Genomic DNA, 22,756 nt, shown 5'->3' on the forward strand with positions numbered 1-22,756 from the left:
TTTATTCTTTAGTTACCATTACAAGGAATGAATAGATGCTACAACACAGATGAACATTGAAATCTTATACTAAGCGAAAGAAGCCAGTCACAAAAGATCACATATTGTGTGATCCCATTAAATGAAATGTCCAAAACAGTCACATCTATAAACACAGAATGTAGATCAGTGATTGCCTAAGGCTAAGAGAGGAGCCCTGGTGGCACAATGCTAACCAAAAGGTGAGTGGTTTGAACCCATTACCAGCTCTAGAGTAGAAAGATGTGGCAGTCTGCTTCCCTAGAAACCCTGTGGGCAGTTCTACTCTATTGTATATGGTCACTATGAGTCAGAATAGACTCAATGGCAATGAGGTTTTTTTTGGGGGGGGGAGGAGCGAGAGGGAGGGAAATGCGTTTCAAGGCTTCTTTTTGAGATAACGAAGACATTCTAAAGTTAGATTATGGTGATGGTTGCACAACTTTGTAAATATACTCAACATATTGAATTATTATCTTTGGACGGGTGATCTTTATGGTATGTAAATTATATTGCAATAACAAAACCAAACCTGTTGCTGTTGAGTAGATTCTGACTCACAGGGACACTATAGGACAGGGTAGAACTGCCTCACAGAGTTTCCAAGACTGTAAATCTTTACGGACGAAGACTGCCACATCTTTCTCCCATGAAGTAGCTGGTAAGTTTCAACTGCAGATATTTCAGTTAGCAGCTGAGCGCTTAACCACTGCACCACCAGGAATCATGCAGCAAAAAAACTGTTAAATAAACTGGTTACAAACATTAAATAAAAATCCAGCTTTTCAATTCATTTGAAAATCTGAATATCTGGTAACAAGTTAAACAACCCACATGGCTACATCCAGCTAGAGCTGACCAGCAACCACTCCTTTTAGAAAGGGCTATGTTATGTACTACCCTATGTCAGTGTCACCACTTCAAAGTTACCTGTCTAACCCATGCAGATATGCTTAACTCTTAAACCTCAGATTGGGGTGGGGGCTGACAGGGCATGGATTGTTGCTGTTGGGGCTTGTTGCTGGCGTTGATAAATACAAGGTGAAAAAAACTAAACCTGCAAATTAAATTACTCCCTTAAGATCATTCAAATAATAAGTAGCAGACCTAGGGGTGAACTATTATTCTTCACAGATTTATTTTCTATCTAAAATTTAATTGAAAAGTCAGTTTTTACTTGCTCTTATAACAAGAATCACCTATTATAAATCAAACATTACATATTCCAACTATAGTAGCTTATTTCGTTTCTGTAGTTAAACTGACGTTTCTCAGCAAGACTGTCATCGGCAGGATATTTTCATCTGTTTATTATGCAGGACCTTCTCAGTATTTAAGGTGTTTTAGTATCCCTGGCCCCAAGGTACTAAATGCCAACAGTGACCACTTGTTTTTATGGAGGAAAAAAGCTCTCTGACATTTCCAAGTGTTTCCAGTGGACGCTGCAGGGCTCCTCATTTCAGAACCACTCAAGTACACACAAACAAACCTCACAAACTGGTATGAGCTACTGAAGCTCAAATTATTATATCATTTACAGGTGGATAAATTAATGAGTTAAGATTCTCACCAAGTTAATCTCTGGCATTTACCTTTTTATTACATAATAGTTAATAATTATCTTCAAATATAATACAGCTTTAGAAAAATGACAATCCACTAACTATAGCACTGGATACATCAGTACAACCACTATAGTCAATCACCATAAAGGGTATAACCTTAAGTAAATCGTTGTCACTTCTCTGCGGAAAAAGTTCCTTCAAGGTCTGAAGTTTAGCATCTTTAAGGTCTTCCAATTCCGAAAGAGCTTCCAATTCTGAGATATCATTCTTTCTACCTGCCATGGTAGGATGGCCTTGGGAATCTTCATCTTCAGATGGCTCAGAACTAAAATATTTCCAGAACAAAAACCCGACATTATAAATGTACTACTGTTACTAATACTCTCTGTATATGCAGCACATATAATACAGAAAATCTCTAGCTCCTTTCAATATTAAATGTAATCTACACTCATTAAAAGGGTAAAAGAACTTTTTTCATTTCTGTATGGTTATGTATATAAATCTACATTCCCAAAGTCAGCATGCTTTACAAATATCTCAAATTATGTGGACTTGGACAGAACAGGGCAGCCAGGGGAATTACCTGTCATTTATTTTGTTAAGATCACTACACATTTATTGCATACCCACCTTCTTCTCTTACGCTTCTTTCACCTATGCTCTGCATATCAAAGAGTGTATAATGTAGCTCCTGAGAAATTATGAAGCGTACAGTGATAACCTACATTGATACAAAGTAAAACAATTTTCATAGCCTACCTAAGTGATAGGGATCTAAATATTAAAATTGGAATAGTTCAATTCAATATCAGAATCTCTGCCAGGGATGAAACATTTCCTCAGCAAACAGAGAGCATTTATTTTCTAACAACTAACTATAAATCTCATTTACTTTATATGTTTATCCTATATAAAACAACAAACTTTGTATCAAATTTTACTCATTTATTCCCCAAACAACAACAAAAATCTCATTTTGAAAATTTGGTTTTCTAACATGGTAGATTCTGGAAGTCAGAACTAGAACTGTACAATAAGAAGTTATAAAGATTACAAAAAGAAAGCCAGGTGGGAAGACAGTTACGTATATTCCTAGAATACAGACTGCGATGCAGCTAGACCTATTTCTGAACAACTCTAACTCTTGGACATACCCACAATCTGCTGAAACAGCTTTTCTATATCCATTCATGTAAGTTTGGTCGTGCCCTTTAGGGTACTGGTTATGCCTAAGACCTGAAAACATTTAAAAGCAGATTCCCCAAAATCAGAAATATATATTTTAACAAGCTCCTAGGTGACTTCTTGAACCTTGCTCTGAGAAACTGCTCTAACGTAACAAAGTAAAAATGAGTATCTCCTTTTTTCACTGTGTTCATTCTTCAAATATTTGAAGACAATTACATGCGTCTCCCCTCCCAATACACGAGACTTCCCGTTCCTGATGCACTCATCTCTGAAATCTTACCCTACACTTCACTACTCTTAGTTCACCAAAGAAATTAAAGTATTCAGGTTAGAATCCCTTATAATCCCTGCTCTGGAGAACCACTTTCAAAAGTCTTTCTAGCTGTCACAACCTTAACCCAGTGATCAGTCTTAGGAACTTTTATCAAAGGACAAACTTGACATACTTCTTGATGTAATAAGTGCTTCCTGATACAATATGTTGACCATGAATCTTACCATGCCTTAGATTTAACTTCCAGTTTACAGAAACACAAGTGATAGAGCAAAGTCAGAAAAATCTATTTTCTTAAAGACAACTGACCTGATCTCTTTAAAAAGCAAAGAAAGAGGGAACAGGATGGGGAGAGCAGACTGTTAGAGATTAAAAGAGAACGAAGAGTCATAACATCCGAATACAATGAATGAATGTACCTCGTTTGGACCCTAGTTTCAAAAACTAGCAACAAAACGTGCAATCTGAGTATGAACTGGGAATCTGGTAATTGGGTGATATTAGAGAATTGTTTATTGATGATGATATTGTGATTATTTGGAAAGGAGATGGCATACAAACCCAGGTATTAAGAGGAGACATGTTGGGATATCTGTAATTTACTTTAAAATACTTCATCCAATAATCAGATGACACAAGAAAAAATGTTAGTAATTATTAATGAGGGTGATAAGTATATGGGTGTTCATTATACACTGCTCTATTTTCTTATAAGCTTAAAACTTTAAGAATTAAAAAAAAAAAAACTACAACAACAAAAGTTGACCAGTTTTGGGTTCATCTTATTCAGTCTCAAGTGAAGCAGTTCCTTGACAGCTAAGTCACCTGTCAGTGCTAAGTAATTCTAGCCCTTTCCACTTCTTACAGGATACTACATTATTGCCTGAAACTTTTCTCTATCCATAAGCTCTTCCTCCCTTGAGTACAATGTGCTCATGGCTACATTCATTAATTAGTTCAACATGCCAGGTGTTACAGGCACTGTGGACACAGCAGCAAAAAAAAAAAAAAAAAAAAATCTTCTTTCTTTTGCAAATTTTTTGAGACTTTGAATTTCTATTTTTTCATTTTCTTTATAGTTCCCATGGGTAACCCTGGTGGCGTAGTGGTTAAGTGCTATGGCTGCTAACCAAGAGGTCAGCAGTTCGAATCCACCAGGTGCTCCTTGGAAACTCTATGGGGCAGTTCTACTCTGTCCTACAGGGTCGCTATGAGTCAGAATCGACTCGATGGCAGTGGGTTTTTTTTTATATAGGTCCAAACTCACTGTTTTATACCTTCTACCTTACTACTTCAGTGAAAGTAGTCTCAGTAAGACGATAATATCCTTTAAGCCGCCAGATCTGATGAAAACTTTTCACTGCTTATCTAAGTTTTCCTCCGTGGTTCCACACATTATTGACAAATAGCTCCTTTAAAATGTTGCCCCACTCCAACTCCATGGGTTCTATAGCATTATTATTTCTGATTTTACTTTCACTTCTCAGGCCTGTCCTCCTCATTTTTTACAGCAAGCTCTTCTTCCTTTACTCAACTCTTGAAATGCCATTGTTAGCTAGGATTTGGTATAGCTTTTTCTCATCTATAAATGCCTCCTGGGGGGTGTCATCAACTGCCAGAGTTTCTGACTAATACATACATCAGTGGTTTTCAACTAGAGGAGATTTTGCCCCCAGAGGACATTTGGCAATGTCTGTAGACATCTGCCACAATACAGAGGATGCAACTGGCATCTAGTGGGCAGAGGTCAGGGATGCTGCTAAACATCCTACAATGTACAGTATAGCCTTCCACAATAAAGAATTATCTGGCCCAAACTGTCAACACTGCCAAGGTTAAGAAACCCTGACAATCAAAATGCCCACATATAGGGGATATAAACTATGGAATGTTCACACAGTGTGGTACTATGGAGAATAAAAGATTTCTATGAACTGCTATTAAGTGGTTTCCAGAGTACACTGCTAAATGAACAAAGAACAAATGTGTGTATATATAGTGTGCTATTTTTTCAAATAAGAAACAAAAAGATATATAAAAGAAAAACAAAAAGTATCACAAGAAGCTAAATAAATAAATAGGGAGAAATGTTAAAGGTCTTCTTTCCAACAGAATACCACATAATAAAAGTACAAAGAATTCCAGTTAGAATACCACCATTTTGCAACTATGATAGTAATAAACTGAGTTAGGCAACAATCATTAATGGATCCTAAAACTTCTGGGTAAAAGTATGCTGGTGAATAGGATTGTAATTCAGTCTCAAATCATCTCCCCACAGATTACTTAATCATTAAAAAAAAAAAAAAAGGGAAAAATGGTAACTTTAGGGGAGAGAAACCTGCAAGGACCATGTTAACTGAGTGATGAAAGTTAACTTCACCAATAATGGGACAAATGGATATCGTGTGTCTCCTGATATGGCACACTGAGGACACAAGATCATTTATGCATTTATGTAGTATTCGTGCCACTTACCCTGAATCTAATCAGGAAGAAATACCACGCAGACCCACATTAAGAGACATCCTTAAAATTTTTTTTTTTTAAAAAAGGCCTGTTCTTTTCAAGAGAACCTAAAATAGGCTAAGAAACAGTTTCAGATTATCGTTCTTGTTAGGTGCTGTTGAGTCGGTTCCAACTCATAGTGACTACGCACAACAGAACAGATTAGGGACTATAAAGACGTGAAAATGTAAATGCAATATATGACCCAGGACTGAATCTTGGGGAATAAAAAATTACTTTAAAGAAGTACTACTCAAAATGTGGTCCAAAGGCTGACTACTAGCCCTCAGACTCTGTTATCTGTCTATGCCAAGAAAAGAAGCTTGTACCCAAAGGTAACACAGCTTCTTTCCTAAGCATATAGCTTAGTTCAGCAAACTTCATTTTTTTTTTTTTTTTGCCATTCTAACACTTTCTCAGTGAAGGAAGCAGTATGTTGATTTACATTTTAGGGAACATTCCTTATTTACAAACCAGTACTTTGAGCAGCACAGCTGTAAGGATGTTATCAGGATAATTGATAAAACTTAAATATGGACAGTATATTAAATAAAAGTTTTGTACCAATGTTAATTGGTAATTTCTGAATTTGAAATAAATATCACTCAGTGGTTATGTACAAGAACTAATGTCCTTGTTCTTCAAAGACAGACGGTAAAATATTAGAGGCAAAGGGCTCAACAACTATTATTATTTATGAAGAATGTGATAAAGCAAATGTGGGGAAATGTTAGCAACAGGGAGTAAGCTGATTATATTGTTTTTGCAAAATTTTTTGAAAAGCTGAAATTAGACAAAGATTAGACTGGACTTTAAGACATAAAATGATACTCGTGAGGACTGTGTGTCTTAGCTCAAGTAGATACATGAGACTAAATGGGCAGCTCCTGTCCAGAGGCAAGATGAGAAGGCAGAAAGGGACAGGAGCTGTTTGAATGGACATGAGAAATGCAGAGTGTGCTATCACATTACAGGGAAAGCAAACTAGGGTCATATAACAAAGTGTGCATAAATTTTTGTATGAGAAACTAACTTGAACTATAAGCTTTCGCTTAAAGCACAATGAAAAAAGGAAAAAAAAAAAAAAGCTGAAATTATGTTAATTTTCCTCAGGAATTAACCACGCAGGATCTTCACTATTTTTCATTTCAGAGTCAACGGCAACAACTACATAAGTTTCTAGAAAACAACACAATCTTTTGATTTTCTCCTTACCTAAATGACTGTTCCTTCTCAGAAATTTCTACAGGTTTCTTCTCATCTCCTCGATCCTAAAACCTAGAGTTCTCATGGGCTAAGTCCTTCAGTCAAGGTATCGTCTCTTCTCTAGCCATATTAGTGGCCTTTGGTGATTTCATCTAATCATATGGCTTTAAAGAGCAAATCTATACTCTGAGGACTCACAAATTAATAAATGTAATTTAGACTTCTTCCCAGAACTCAACTCTCACAAATTCAATTACCTACCCGACATGATGATTTAGATGTCTAAAGTCTTCTTAATCACAACATGTTGAAAATTGAATTGCTGATGTTCCTTTCTAAAAGTGTTCCACTACCCACACCCAAAACCGTTTTCCGTATCGCAGTAAATGGTAAATCCATTCTTCCAGTTGCTCAAGCCAAAAACTTGCAAGTCATCCTCGATTTATTCCTCTTCCACCTCACATCAAATCCATCAACAAATCCTCTGCTCTATATTTTAAGTATATCTGGAATCTAACCACTTCTTACCACTTCCAAAGGTACTAACCTGGTCTAAGCCTCCATCATTTCTTGCCTGCGGTATTGTTAACAGTATTCCTGGTTCTACTCCTGTTCCTCTACAGCCTGACCTTTTAAAAATCTGTCAGATTTTACTCCTCTGCTCAAAACTCTCCTTCAGCTTTCCATTTCATTCACAATAAAGAGCCAAATAAGCCTATGGGCCTAACATGATTAAGCTCCTAACTCACCTGACCCCCTTACCTCTGTAAACTCAGGTCCTTTACTCCGCATTATTTGCCTCTCACTTTCCTCAAAAACATCAGGCAGAATACCACCTCAGGGTCACTGAGAGTGCCATTCCTAATGCCTGGAATATTCTTTCCCCACATATCCCCATGGTTCACGTTTTTACCCTCCTTAGGTTTTGCTCAAGCATCATCTTTTCAATGAAGCCTTTTCCAATGGTGCTCTTTAGAAATCATGCTCCCACCCTGGCCCTAAACTTTTTATTTCCCTTCTCTTTTGCCTATAAAACATCATTTGATACACTACATGGTGTTACTTGTTTACTGTCTTTCTACCTGAACTATTAAAATATAGACCCCATGAGGGCAGGGATTTGGGGCTGATTTATTCATCGCTGTATTTCTAATCATAATGCAGTGCCTAGCTCACAGAATGCACCCGATAAATATAATATAATTTGACTCATGGACTCAAGAAGAAACCACAGAGCAGTTATAAATTATCAAAGATAGCTGTTAAAGTAATTTCCCTCTCTATGGACGGCTTAAAAACTTAAATTTCTAGTCTCATTAAACTTTTCAATGAAAACCACAATTATCTGGCAAACAAAACAAAGCTATATCTTACTTGTCTATATCTCTAAGTTCTGAGGGAAAGAGATAACCAAAAACGGCAAAAAAACAGATGTCACCGAAATACTAAAATTAAGTAATTCCTTCTTGAAAAATCTCCTACACATGCAAACAGAATGAATCTGTCATTTAGCAGCTTACACTATAATCACTGTATCTTTGCTGAATTTTTTCTCTTGAACTGTACTGGAACAGTTTGGGGAAACAACATCTTCACTATCAGAAGACAAATCAATATACTGTATTCCTCTTTGATTCTTGAAATATGATATACTTGCTTTTCTTTCATCTTCTGGAGTTTCTGGAACACTAGAGTCTTCTGCAAAAGAAAAAGAAGGTTAAAAGCATTTTGAGCAAATTGAGAACAAAATAAATAAATTTCATTTTGATAATTACAATCATATTCCCAAAACTCTAACTTTATTTACTGTTTCCATTCTAAACCAAAAATCCCACCACTTGAAAAAAAAGAATAGTCAGTCAGGGCTGGTGTTAGACGATTTTCTGTTTCACACACTGTTTACTAGCAAGACCTTAGCAAAAACTGCAAAATAGAATGGGGTTTGTGTTTTTATATTCTACTTGTTTTCTTTCTGTGCTTTAATTTCCTAGTAGCTACTCAGTTTTTTACTCAGTTCTTATCTAACAGAACATGGGCTCTAAACCAAAACCACTGCCGTCGAGTATATTCCAACTCATAGTGACCCTATAGGACAGACTAGAACTGCCCCATAGAGTTTCCGAGAAGCATCTGGCAGATTCGAGCTGCTGACCTCTTCGTTAGCAGCCATAGCACTTAACCACTATGCCACCAGGGAGAGCCCAAAAACTTAGGTTTCAATCCTGTCCCTTAGTTACTTAACCTCTCTAAGCCTGAATGTCCTCATTTGTAAAATAAAAAAGAAAGATGCCAAAAATCAGCACTAACATGCATATAAAATCAGATAATGCATACAAAGCATTTAGTTCAGTAACTGGCACAGAGCCAGTATCTAATAAACATTAGCTATTATGTGAACCTGGGTATCTTCGAGCTGTCCAAAACAGGTCAGTAAAGTATTATACCAGTGTCTCCTCCATCTCTAAGGGGTGACTTCCAGAATTATTCTCCTAATAAAAACCGCCATTCAGTCTTCTAGCTCCTAAGTGGCAGAGATCAGATTAAAACAGCTACTGCCCTGGTCTAACGAGTATTTTGTATTTTAAAAAGCAATGGCCAGAATGAATCTCCATTCCAAAGGTACCAATTAGAAAAACCATGGCTACTATTAACTACTCTCAAGATCTGTATCAAGGCCCCAAGTAAAACACAAACATTTATTCCTCACAGTAACTCTTGGAGCACACATTATAGATCATCATTTTATAGATAAACTAAGGTTTAGAGAGAGAAAGCAACTTGCCCAAAGTCCTACTGAAATCCAAGGCTCTTAGCCTCCTGTAACTGTGACAAAACTATAGCGATCATTGCTATGAAGTTGAAGAGCCATGTCTGCAAATAACATTAATCAACTACATAACTACTGTTTGCTCTGGAGGACACTAAGACAGGGACATTTCTCACTCCCTACAAAGTAGTCCAAGCAACAAAATTGAAAAGCAATTTTCACATTTTTTCCAAAAGAACAATTTTATATTTGTTGAATGTGTCCTAAGTGAAGAACTCTGCACTGGAACAAATCACAGCTATGTTAACTGTCAGTAAAATAAAATAAAATCCAAAACCAGGCTTGCTGCTGTCGACTCATAGCGACCCTACAGGACAAAACAGGACTTCCCCATAGGGCCTCCAAGGAGCAGGTGGTAGATTCGAATTGCTGACCTTTTGGTCAGTAGCCCGAGCTCTTAGCCACTGCGCCACTGGGGCTCCATCAAAGTGAAAAAAAAATTTTCTTTCTGAAGGCACCTGCCAATTCTGATAATTATGCAAACTAATAAAAGTATAGTCCAACTCTTGTAAAATAAGTATAAAGGTACTACAGACTGTTTTACAAAGGGTTTCTGATATAAAGTCATATAAAACTAAATATTTAGATCTTAACTGCACAAAATTTTTATCCAAAGCTGATGCATATCAGTTAAACACTTTAATAACATTTTAGGAGAAATATGAGAAATGATTTGGATTGTCCACATTTCTTAAAAATGTCTCTTTACTCAAAATAAAGAATAACCTTTTAAAAAATACTCATTTAAATGCCTACGGGGGGGGTGGGTGGGTCTAAGAATTCTATTAGTGAGGGTTAGGAAAACTAGGGTTTCCTGAATCTCATTATACATTTACCTTTTCTTTGATCTCCTTCCCTTATTTTACACAGATAATAAAAGATGCATGGTAAAAATATACCAATTTTTTTTTTTTAATTAATTCTTAGTGTGCCTAGTTAACAGAACAGAAAAAGAATACAGTTTTATTCTCCATCATGCAGTCAGTTACTTAAGAGCTTTTTCTGGATATGTAATATACGTAAAAGAACTAACCAGTTGCATGGGATCAATTCTGACTCATGGATACCCCATTTGGGTCAGAGTAGAGCTGTGCTTCACAGGGTTTTCAATGGTTGATTATTTGGACGTAGATCGCCAGGCCTTTCTTCTGAGGTGCCTCTGGGTAGAATCAAACCACCTCCTTTCTGGATAGCAGCCAGCGAGGGTTGCCTGCGCCACCCAGGGACGCCTACCTTCCATCTAAACATGTGTAACTGCACTAAACCAAGTGGCATCACCACAGCCTGACTGGTGTAAGGACAAACAGAAATTGAAAACAAGAGGTTTTAATTTTCCCTGCTGAAAATAAGAGAAGAGACTCCCCTGTCCAGAATTCACTTTTGGTAATTTGTAATTGTAAGGTCTTTCTCTGTTCTTTGAAAAGTAGGTACACCAAGGATTTTTCCTCAAGGACTTGGGACTCATCTCTTTTGAAACGTAATCATGAAGGAATATCACAGCCTTTTTTTACTCCTAGTTTTTACTCCTAGTTTCCTGGGAGGAAATTAGCAATTTTATCTTAAACATGAATGTAATGGGTTATATCTACTTCACTAAGAACAGTAACAACAAAAACCAAACCCGCTGACATCTAGTGCAACTCATAGTGACCCTGTAGGACAGAGGAGAACCGCCCCACAGTTTCCAAGGAGCACCTGGTGGATTCAAACTGTCGATCTTTTGGTTAGCATAGCTCTTATCCACTATCCCTCTTAACTACACAAGGGGTAAGGTTTCTGTCTATCTTTGCCATCTCTTTAGCAGACTGCCTGTGATGCATCACATTTTGGTTTAAAGCACACTCAATAATATAACTTTTCTTCCTCTTCTATTTTTGTGGAGAGGTTTTCTGGGTTGGAAGCAATTTTGTTTTTAGTAGCTTATCCCCACACTGCCAAGTAACTAACAGTAGTGGTAGTTAGAATATGAGGTGGGGACTATAATACAGGTTACAGCGGCATTTCTTAAACTCAGGATACCTCTGTACCCTTAAAAATTGAGGGTTCCAAAGAGCTTTTGTTTATGTGGGTTGTATCTATTGATATTTACTATATTAGAAAATAAAAACTAAGAAAATATTTTAAAAATTAACTCATTGTATGCTAGCGTAATTAATATTTTCATGAAAAAGAATTATATTCTCCTCAGATTTAGTAAGATTAATGTTGTTTTACATTTGTGAGAATCTCTGGTTTAATAGAAGACAGCTGGATTCTCATATCTGCTTCTGCATTTAATCTACTACAGTATATTTTAAGTTTATGAAGACAATCAAGCCTCACACAGATACACAGGTGGAAAAGGAAGGAGTTATTTTAATAACCTTTTCAGATTACTATGGATATTTTCCTTTGATGCTAAACCCAAACTTGATAGGTGGTAGTTTCTTAAAGGTTAGTTACAATGTGGAATCTAAAACCATTTATGAATAAACTTTTGGTACCCTGTTACATTAAAATCCCCTGGTCTATCTTGAACTTTATCGGACTTTTAACACACATTATTTTATAACATTGTACACTGGTCATTTGCAAAGTATTGGGTCACTGAGTAATGCTATCTTCCAAATGCTGACACCTTTCATGGTACCATACTGAAAAATCACATTTGTTAATGTAACCACTGGTCGCTTTAGAAAAATCTTTAAGTATCTGGAAGTTGTCAAACTCACAGTGGTGGACACCAGTTCTCCTCCAAAAACTAGAATTTTATCACCAGCAATAAACACTGTCAGTTGTTTTCCTTAACACTTTGCTCACTTTTCAAAAACTGCCTGCCAAATACCTATGTCTACATAACCATAGCTTGTAATTCAGGTATTCTTTCAAGTAAAAATGGTGTTCTGTGAAAAAAAGACTAGTTCAGCTAACAACTCAAAGCAATTGGTTAATGCTTTCCATTGAGATACCCACTGTCTTTCAGCATGAAGCAAAGGGTACTTGCCATTTTATTTCATAGAATATTAAAAAGACATCTACTCACCAGACAGGGTTTAATAAAATTATTACTTTATATTCCTTCATCTAGGACATTCTTGGGTTAAACTGTAAGAATATAATGACTATCAGAACCACTCGGAGGCTTGGCCTTGATTTCTGTTAAGGCCTCAGCAGTTTTACCTATGACTGCTTTTGCCCCATCAGTGCAAATATCAACATACCGACAAAGGAAAGTAATGTCTTAATCATTTTATGGAAGCAGTTTTGACCTTGTGGAGTCCCTCAAAGATCCATGAATCACATTTTGAGAACTAATGGGATACAGTAAAAGCTTGTTTATAAAATATCAACTTTCCAATATACCCAATAATCCAGAATTACAATAGTGCTGAAAAAAGGTATTTATTTGGGATTCATTTTGGAAGTAAAGGAGACAGAAGCAAAAAAATACAAAAACAGAGGCAAGAAGAGTAAAAAGCAGAAATAATTATGAAAGATATCTGCTGCTATTCAATTCTCAGATTTGCTGAATGCTTTCTGTGTTTATAACACACTATACCAGGAAGAGGCGGACATTAAAAAAAAAAAAAAAGTTATAGTTCAACTTGCCTTAAAGAGATTAACAGAAGATAAATAACCATGCACACAAATAGCTGTGTTATGATACATAATTTTTGCCGAGAGGACATAAAATGCTATGGGAACATGACGGAAAGCAGCTTGTCCTTTTTTATGAAAACAAAAAAAGGCCATCCATTATGTTTTAAAAATAGAAGATAATGGGGACCTACATCATTAGTATGTGCAAGAACACACTAAGGCTCCACCGAGTATCCCAAAAGAAACTTCCCACTAGTGGAAAGCACAAGAGAAGACGATCTTATATTCCAAGTTTTTCCAGTGCATTGTGCCCATTCTCATATCTAAGTCTACAATGAATACCTGAAAACAAAAACAAAAGATCACTACCGGGAGATTTTGAGTTCACACAAAAATGCTGTTGTTTGCTGCCAATGGAGTTGGCCCTAACTCATGATGTCCCCGTTCATCAGGGGATCAAACCATTGTGATACATAAAATTTTCACTGGCTGGTTTTCAGAAATCGATTACCAGGCCTTTCTTCCTAGTTTGTCTTACTCTGGAAACTCTGCTGAAGCCTGTTCAGCATCACAGCAACATGCAAGCCTCCAATGACTGATGAGTGGTGGCTACACTAGAGGTATACTGCCTGAGAATCGAACGCAGGTCCACAACACGAAAGGCGAGAATTCTACAATGAACTGCCACTGCCCTCCATGCAGCAACAGTCTAAATCAGTTTGAGAATCTATAAGTAAGAGCAATATCCCAAAGCAGGAAGAGAACACAAACCCTTACACCTATCCTGAAGCCAAAAGCCTATCATTACTTATATTCTAATCATGTGCCGCTTCTACATGGTTCAGTTCTCTCACATGGAAACTGATTTTCAAGGCAGTTACTTTGAACTACTTCATATATCTGCCCTTCAGAATGGTTATCACCAGAACAACAGACTGGAGAAAGTCATACTATTAATACTGGATGAAGCAAAAGTGTTAACCTGTGAAAGGCACTTTTTAATAACAGAATTTATATCTATAGTAAAAATATTTAACTGCTGTGTATCTCAACCATCACCAATAGTAATGAAATGAATAAAGGAAATGAAGTAGAAGGTAAAAAGTCAACCGAGGCAAATAAGAGGCTTTAGCCCTCTTCTGCAAGCTTTTAATAGGGTAAAGAGCTCAAAATTAGATATGTTGTTGTGTGATGTGCCATCAAGCCGTTTCTGAGTCATAGCAACCCTACATGACAGAGTAGAACTGCCCCGTATGTTTCCCTAGGCTGTAATCTTTAGGGGAGCAGATGGTCTGATCTTTCCTCCTGCAGAGCTGCTGGGTGGGTTCAAATCGCCAACCTTTCGGTTAGCAGCCATTTTTCAAATTTTTTTCACTGTGATCCACTGTAAGAGATAATGTTTAGATCCTGACTCTAAACACGTAGATGGACCGATACACAGACAAACAGAGAGGTAGAACTGAAACAGCTTGGCTGCTAACCAAAAGGTCAGCAGTTCGAATCCACCAGCCTCTCCTTGGAAACCCTGTGAGGCAGTTCCACTCTGTCCTATAGGGTCACTACGAGTCGGTATCAACTGGACAGCAACGGGTTTATGAGTGATACACTTTGATAATTTTCTTTTCATTCTATACTATTAAAAATATATATGCATATTTAATAATAGAGCCCTGATGGCACAGTGGTTAAAGTGCTTCCTTGCTAACCGAAAGGTTGGCACTTTGAATCTACCAGCTCCACGTGAGAAAGGTATGGTAGTCTGCTTTCATAAGAATTTAGAAATCCTATTGGGCAGTTCTACTGTCCTTACAGAATCGGTATGAATCAGAATCAACTTCATGGCAATGAGTGTGGTTTGGTTTTTGACATTTAGTCAGGACCCAAGAAATGGACTTTATGACAGAATAAGTGTTTGTGACTCCATTTTGAAAACAATGATATGAATGGAAGTATAAATGATAAAAGTCATCTATTATTTGCCACATAATTAAATCTATACATACATTTTATCTTCTTTTCAACACCCCTAGAACTTTTACAAAAACAAACTGTATATTAGAAATATCTCAGTAAATTCCCCCCAAAATTGTACATGCCACATTCTCTGGTCAAAAAACAATAAAACTGGAAATAAATATTAATAAAGACAAACAAAATCTCAGCCATTTGGAAATTAATAAAAGAAAAAAGCATCGAAACCAGTTCTACAAACTCTTCAGGTCAAAGAGAAAGACAACGACCACCACAAACAGTACGATCAACATTATATATGTCTTAACCCTGTTATTGTTAAGTGCCCCTGAGTCAGTTCTGACTTAGCAACCCTATGTTCCGAAGAAACATTGCCCAGTCCTGTACCATCCTCGCGATCCTCACATTTGAGCCCAATCCTGCACCCACTGTACCAAGCCATCTCATTGAGGGTCTTCCTCATTTTCGTTGACCCTCTACTTTACCAAGCATAATGTCCTACTCCAGGGACTGGTTCCTTCTGATAACACGTCCAAAGTACATGAGATGAAGTGTCACCCCTTGTTTCTAAGAAGCATTCTGGCTCTACTTCTTCCAAAAAGATTTGTTTGTTCTTCTGGCAGTCCAAGGTATATTCAATGTTCTTCATCAACACCATAATTCAAAGGAATTAATTCTTCAGTCTTCCTTATTCACTGTCCACCTTTCACATGATATGAGATAACTGAAAATACCATGGCTTGGCTCAGGCACACCTTAGTCCTCAAAGTGACATCTCTGCTTTTTAACACTTCGAGGTTTTTGCAGCAAATTTGCCCAATGCAATACATCATTTGGTTTCTTGACTGATGCTTCCATGGGCATTGACTGTGGATCCAAGTAAAACAAAATCCTTGACAAGTTCAATATTTTCTGTTTATCTTGATATTGTTTATTGGTTCAGTTGTGAGGATTTCTGTTTTCTTTATGTTGAGGTGTAATCCATACTGAATTCTTTGATCTTCATCAATAAGTGCTTCAAGTCCTCTTCACTTTCAGCAAGGAAGGCGGTGTCACCTGCATATCACAGATTGTTAATCAGTCTTCCTCCAATCCTGATGCCACGTTCTGCACAGTCCAGCTTTCGGATTATTTGCTCAACATATGGAATGAGTAAGTATGGTGAAAGGATACAACCCTGATGTACCTCTCCTGACTTTAACAATGCAGTATCCCCTTGTTCTGTTTGAACAACCTCCTCTTGGTCTATGAAGAGGTTCCTCAGGAGAACAATTAAGTGTTCTAGATTTCCTATTCTTCGCAATGTTATCCATAATTTGTTATAATCCACAAAGTCAAATGCCTTTGCATAGTCAATAAAACACAGGTAAACATATTTCTGTTATTCTCTGTTTCAGACGAGATCCATCTGACATCAGCAATGACAGCCCTCATTTCACACCCTTTTCTGAAGCTTGAATTTTTGGCAGTTCCCTGCCGATATATTGCTGCAGCCATTTTTGAATTGCCTTCAGCAAAATTTTATTTGTGTGTGAAATGATATTGTTCAGTAATTTCTGCATTCCACTGGACCACTTTTCTTTGGAATGGACACAAATATGAATCCCTTCCAGTCATTTGGTTAGATAACTATCTTCCAAATTTCTTGGCATAGACAAGTGAGCTCTTCCAGCATTGCATCCATTTGCTGAAATATCTCAATAGGTATTCCGTCAATTCCTGGGGCCGTGTATTTCGTCAGTACCTTCAGTGTAGCTTGGGCTTCTTCCTTCAGTACCACCATCAGTTCTCGATCATATGCTACCTCCTGAAGTGGCTGAACATCAACCACTTGGTACAGTGACTCTGTCTATTCCTTTCATCTTCTTTTGATGATTCCTGCATCATTCAATATTTTGCCCACAGAATCCTTCAGTATTGCAACCTGAGGCTTGAATTTTTTCTTCACATCATTCAGCTTGAGAAATGCCAAGTATGTTCTTCCTTTTTTGTTTTCTAACCCCAGGTCTTTGCACATTTCATTATAATACTTTATCTTATTGAGCCTCCTTTTGAAATCTGTTTAGCTCTTTTACTTCATTTCTTCCTTTTGCTTTAGCTACTCTACGTTCAAAAGCAAGTTTCAGAGTCTCTACTGACATTCACTTTGGTCTTTTCTTTCTTTCCGGTTTTTTTAATGACCTTTTGCTTTCTTCATGTATGATTACTGATATCATCCTACAACTTGTCTGGTCTTTTGTCACTGGTATTCAATGCATCAAATCTATCCTTGAGACGGTCTCTAAATTGAGATGGGATATACTCAAGGTCATACTTTGACCCTCATGGACTTGTTCTAATTTTCTTCAGCTTGAACTTTAACTTGCATATGAGCAACTGATGATCTGTTCTGCAGTTGGCCCCTGACCTTGTTCTGACTGATGATACTGAGCTTCTCCATTGTCTCTTTCCACAAATGCAGTTAATTTCATTCCTGTGTATTCCATCCAGCAAGGTCCATGTTTATAGTTGCCATTTATGCTGTTGAAAAAAGGTACTTGCAATGAATAAATTGTTGGTCCTTCAGAATTCTATCATGCAATTGCTGGTATCGTTTCCATCATCAAGGTCATATTTTCCAAGTACTGACCTTTCTTTGTTTCCAACTTTCGTATTCTAATCACCAGTAATTATCCAGTGCATCCTGACTGCAGGTTTGCTCAATTTCAGACTGCAAAAGTTTGTAAAAAAATTTTCAATTTCCTCATCTTTGGCATATGATGCTGGAAGTTGTGCCACCGGTATTTCAAATGCAAGTAGTGTCAGCCATGGTGAACAGGTTTTGGCAGAGTTTCCAGACTAAGACAGACACTTCTAAAAAAAATTGGTCAGTGAAACTTTATGAATAGCAGTGGAACACTGTTTGGTATAGTGCCAGAAGATGAGTGTGTCAGGTTGGAAAAAAAAAATCCCAAACCTGTTTACCGTCAAGTCGATTCCAACTCATAGCGACCCTATAGGACAGAGTAGAACTGCCCTACAGGGTTTCCAAGGACCGGCAGTAGATTGGAACTGCACTGGTGCATAAATTGGAATGATGGTCATATTAAGTGGTCTTCCTTGCAGGCATATGGAAATTATCCTATCACTGACAGTGTACTTCAGGATACATCTTGACATGTTCTTTTTGACGATGAATCTGAAATCATTCCTTCAACTGGTCATTCCTAGTATAGTAGATCATATTATTGTCCAATTCAAAATGGCCAATACCAGTACATTTCAGCTCACTAATGCCTAGGATATCGATCTTTATGCACTCCATTTCATTTTTGATGACTTCCAATTCTCCTAGATTCATACTTCATACTTTCCACATTCCAATTATTACCAGATGTTTGCAGCCATTTCTTCTCATTTTGAATCATATCAGCAAATGAAGGTCCTCAAAGCTTTACTCCATCTATGTCATTAACATCGACTCTATTTTGACAGCACTGGTTTTTTTTTTTTTTTTCTATTCTGGGGAGGCAGCTCTTCCGTAGTTGTATTCTGCATGCCTTCCAACCTGAGAGCGCCCTGGTGGCCAGTGGTTAAGAGCTCACCTGCTAGCAGCCAAATGCTTAACCACTGTACCATCAGGGCCCCACTGACTAGTAACTGACAAATAAGAAGTGAGGGAAAACTGCATTACCCCTTCGTCCTTATACCAAAATGAATTCCAGATGACATGTGAAGTTAAAACAAACAAACAAAAAAACTACTGATTTATAAATCAATAGATTCATAAAGTGGTAGAGTCCCTGGGTGGTGCAAAGGTTAAGCTCTTGACTACTTAGCCAAAAGGTTGGCAGTTCGAACCTGCCAGAAGTGCCTCGGAAGAGAGACCTGGCAATCTGCTTCTGAACACAACACTGAAAACCTTATGGAGCAGTTCTACTCAACACACATGGCATTGCCATGAGTTGGAATCAACAACAGCGGCAGGGAATGCATGTCTAATCAGAACCCAAACTCCAGAAGCCTTAAAGGGTGAACAGACTGGCCACATAAAAGTATAAAATTTACTTACAGCAAACAACAGGAAATTAAAAACAAAACTTACAAATCAACTCTCAGAAAAAGAGAAAGACACAAAAGCAGAAAAAAATCCAAGTAGGTTAATAGTATGAGACCATACTTAACCTTAAAAATAAAGCAACTACAAGATATTTTTGCCTATTAGCCTGACTACAAAGATTACCAAGGTTGATAATATTTTGGCCAGGATGTGAAAACCCCGACATGAGGAAAACAAGCTACTGTCTGGTATAAAATGGTAAATCTTTTATGGAGCATGATGTGGCAATCAATAAAATATTACTTAAATTCCCTTTAACAATTCCATTTCCAGGAAACTTTCCCGCAGACATGTATATGTTCAAAAATATCTTTATAAAAGGACGGTCACTACAGCATCCTTTTGATAACAAAAAACTGAAGAAAAATCTCACAAAACTAACATCCATCATCAGGAAACTACATGAACAATAATACACCGATACAAGAAAACACTCTGTAGTCATTTAAAAACCTGAGGTATAGCATATATCTCAATTAATACCCTATATGGACTGACATGGAAAGTATAAAAAACTACTACTTAATTTAAAAAAGCAAGTTGCACTGAAGCATGTGTACAACATAATACCATACTTGTTTTTAAAAGTGGAATATATACACGTGGAAAAAAAAATCTGAAAGAATAAACACCAAAACTAAGCAAGGATTACAGAGGACTCTACATTATACAATGGGTTGTTATGATTTAATTTTTTAGAAAACATTTGTCATGAAGAAACCAACAGCTAAGCATGGGAAATAAAAGAGTAGAGAAGAAAAATACATACAAAAAAAGTATATTTATAATGTACCTAAGATTTTTACTTAAGGATAAGTACTTTTTGTACTTTCTACCAGAGCAATTCAGCACTAACCCTTCTACCAAGTATTTTTTCAGCTAACATTAAGAGATACTAAAAAGCCACAATGACCTTTCAAAGATGTAGCAATAACTCATTTTAGTAACACAGTAAGAAGACTGGATACAGTCCAATAGTTACAGAATGGAAATCGTACATTTTATACATTCAGCTAAAATCACACATTTATACAGTTAAAATCATACATTTTATACATTCATTCATGATGATACACTCGGCTTCATCATTCAAAGGATCACAGGCATTTTACTGCTGGCAGGGACTTCAGAGAACATCTATTTAGGCAAAGGCATGAAAAGAAAGTGAAGTCCAAAAATACTGATGTCTTATCCAAGATCATACAGTCTGTATGTAGCAGAGCAGTCCTCTCTGGAAATCTTTTTGATAACTAGTATAATTTTAACAGCAGAAAAATATTCTCTCACTTATTAACAGCTGTTACTTTCAACAGGGCAATCACCTTTAAATGGCAACCACATTAGAAGGCTGAATCTATTTCACCAAGAAATGGAAGGTCACAAACTTTCCTCCATTCCAAGCATCTACATACCTACCTATTTTAATCTCCTTCACTTTTTTTTTTTCTCTCAGATAAAAGGCGTCTCCTCTATACCTCTGCAAGAGGAGTCCCTGGGTGGCGGAAACAAGCTCTCAACTACTAGCCAAAAGGTTGGTGGTTTGAACCCACCAAAGGGCACCTCAGAAGACAGGTCTAGCGATCTGCTTCTGAATAGTCACAGCCTTGAATATCCTATGGAGCAGTTCTACTCTGCACAGGTGAAGTTGCCATAAATCAAAAGGGACTCCATGGCAACCAACAACAACAATTCCTTTGTATAGCTAAACAGTCCAGCTGTGTGGTTAACTCCCACCCCCTGGATGACTCTTTCCAGGTACTTCCCTTCATCCTTTCCATCTCACTAGCTTCTTCCTCTTGGCCAATAAATACATTCAATTTTCAACAATCCTGAAACATCCATCTTTTCTCGGTATTTTCTCCCTGTCAAGCTACCTCTTTAACATCTTGAAAGAGTAGTCTATACGTCCTCACTATTCCACCAAAAACTGTGTTTTAAAGGTCAACCCAAACCCACTGTCATAGAGTCAATTCAGAATCACAGTGATGTTACAGGACAGGGTATAACTGCCCACAGGTTTCCGAGGCTATAAATCTTTATGGAAGACTTCACATCTTTCTCCCAAGGAGTGGCTGGTTAACAGTAACTTTAATATCCAAGGAAAGTAGTCTCTGGTCCGTCCTCATCCAATTTAACATCTCCACAGCATTTGATACTCCTACCATTTACCACCGCAGGTGAGCCTGCAGGTATATGAAATACCAGTGGCATAGCTTCTAGCATCACAGCAATATGCAAGCCACAACAGTAAAACTAACCCTGTGGGGAATCTGCTATAAAAGACCTCTTTAAGATGTTAAAAAGCAAAGATGTCTGGTCTGACAGGGACTGGAGAAACCCACAGAGTATGGCCCTGGACACTCTTTTAGCTCAGTAATTAAGTCACTCCTGAGGTTCACCATTCAGACAAAGATTAGGCAGGCCCATAAAACAAGACTAAATGGACACACCGGCCCAGGGGCAAGGACGAGAAGGCACGAGTAATGGTAAATGGGAACCTAAGGTCAAGAAGCGGAGACTGTTGACATGTTGTGGGGTTGGCGACCAGTGTCACAAAACAGTATGTGTATAAACTTTTCAATGAGAGGCTAGTTTGCTCCATAAACCTTCATCTAAAATAAAAAATTAATAGGGGGGGCGGAGCAAAGGTGTCACTTTAAAGGACTAAGGTGCACCTGACCCAAGCCATGGTGTTTTCAATCACCTCATATGCATGTGAAAGCTGGACAATGAATAAAGAAGAACAAAAGAAGACCGAAAAAATGATGCCTTTGAATTATGACGCTAGTAAAGAATATTGACTATATCATGGACTGCTAGAACAACAAACCAATCTGTCTCGGAAGAAGTACAGCCAGAATGCTCCTTAGAAGTGAGGATGGCAAGGCTGTCTCACATACTTTAGACATATTATCAGGAAGGACCAGCTCCTGGTGAAGGACATCATGTTTGGTAGAGGGTCAGCGAAAAAGAGGAAGACTTTCAACGACATGGACTGACACAGTGACTACAACAATGGGTTCAAGCCTAACAACAATTATGAGGATGGCACAGGACTAGGCAGTGTTTCATTCTATTGTACGTAGGCTCGCTACAAGCTGCAATCAACTTAACAGCATCTAACAACAACATCAACAACAGCAACCATTTACCAAATTGGAAATGCTCATATCTCTGTGGCTTCCAGGACACTATCGTTTTCTCTTACTATTCTAGTCTTCTTTGATATTTTTCATTGTTTTCCCTTCCTTTGTTCATCACTTAATGTTGATGCCTCTCTCTGTACACCCTGCTTAAGACATTTTCCAGTATCTACTGCAATGATGACTCCCAAGTTATTTCTCAGGTTCTGACCACACTCTTAGCTCCAAACTCTAATTTCCAACTCAATCTTTCTACTGAGATATGGCAGGTATTCAAACTCAATGTTTTAGTATTTTCCTTCTGAACCTAATTCCTATTTTAGTTCATAATGCCAATTACCCAGCTGATCAAGCAAGGAACAGTTATCTTTAAAT

The 22,756-nt window shown here is 37.4% G+C and overlaps 1 protein-coding gene across 4 annotated transcripts in view; it reads right to left on the reverse strand.

The window, feature by feature from the left end:
- SMARCAD1 (SWI/SNF-related, matrix-associated actin-dependent regulator of chromatin, subfamily a, containing DEAD/H box 1) overlaps positions 1-22,756 on the reverse strand; it is a 91,988-nt gene that overhangs the window by 63,649 nt on the left and 5,583 nt on the right. For 3 of the 4 annotated variants that reach the window (XM_049885703.1, XM_049885702.1, XM_049885705.1), the window contains exons 3-4: positions 8,283-8,460; positions 1,740-1,908 (exon numbers count right to left, since the gene is read on the reverse strand). In XM_049885703.1, the coding sequence (XP_049741660.1) occupies positions 1,740-1,908; positions 8,283-8,460 (347 nt within the window). The remainder of the gene's footprint in view (positions 1-1,739; positions 1,909-8,282; positions 8,461-22,756) is intronic. The other variant, XM_049885704.1, reaches the window with a different exon arrangement.

This window comes from Elephas maximus, chromosome 5 (genome assembly GCF_024166365.1).
Source record: "Elephas maximus indicus isolate mEleMax1 chromosome 5, mEleMax1 primary haplotype, whole genome shotgun sequence".
Taxonomy (NCBI): Eukaryota; Metazoa; Chordata; class Mammalia; order Proboscidea; family Elephantidae; genus Elephas; species Elephas maximus.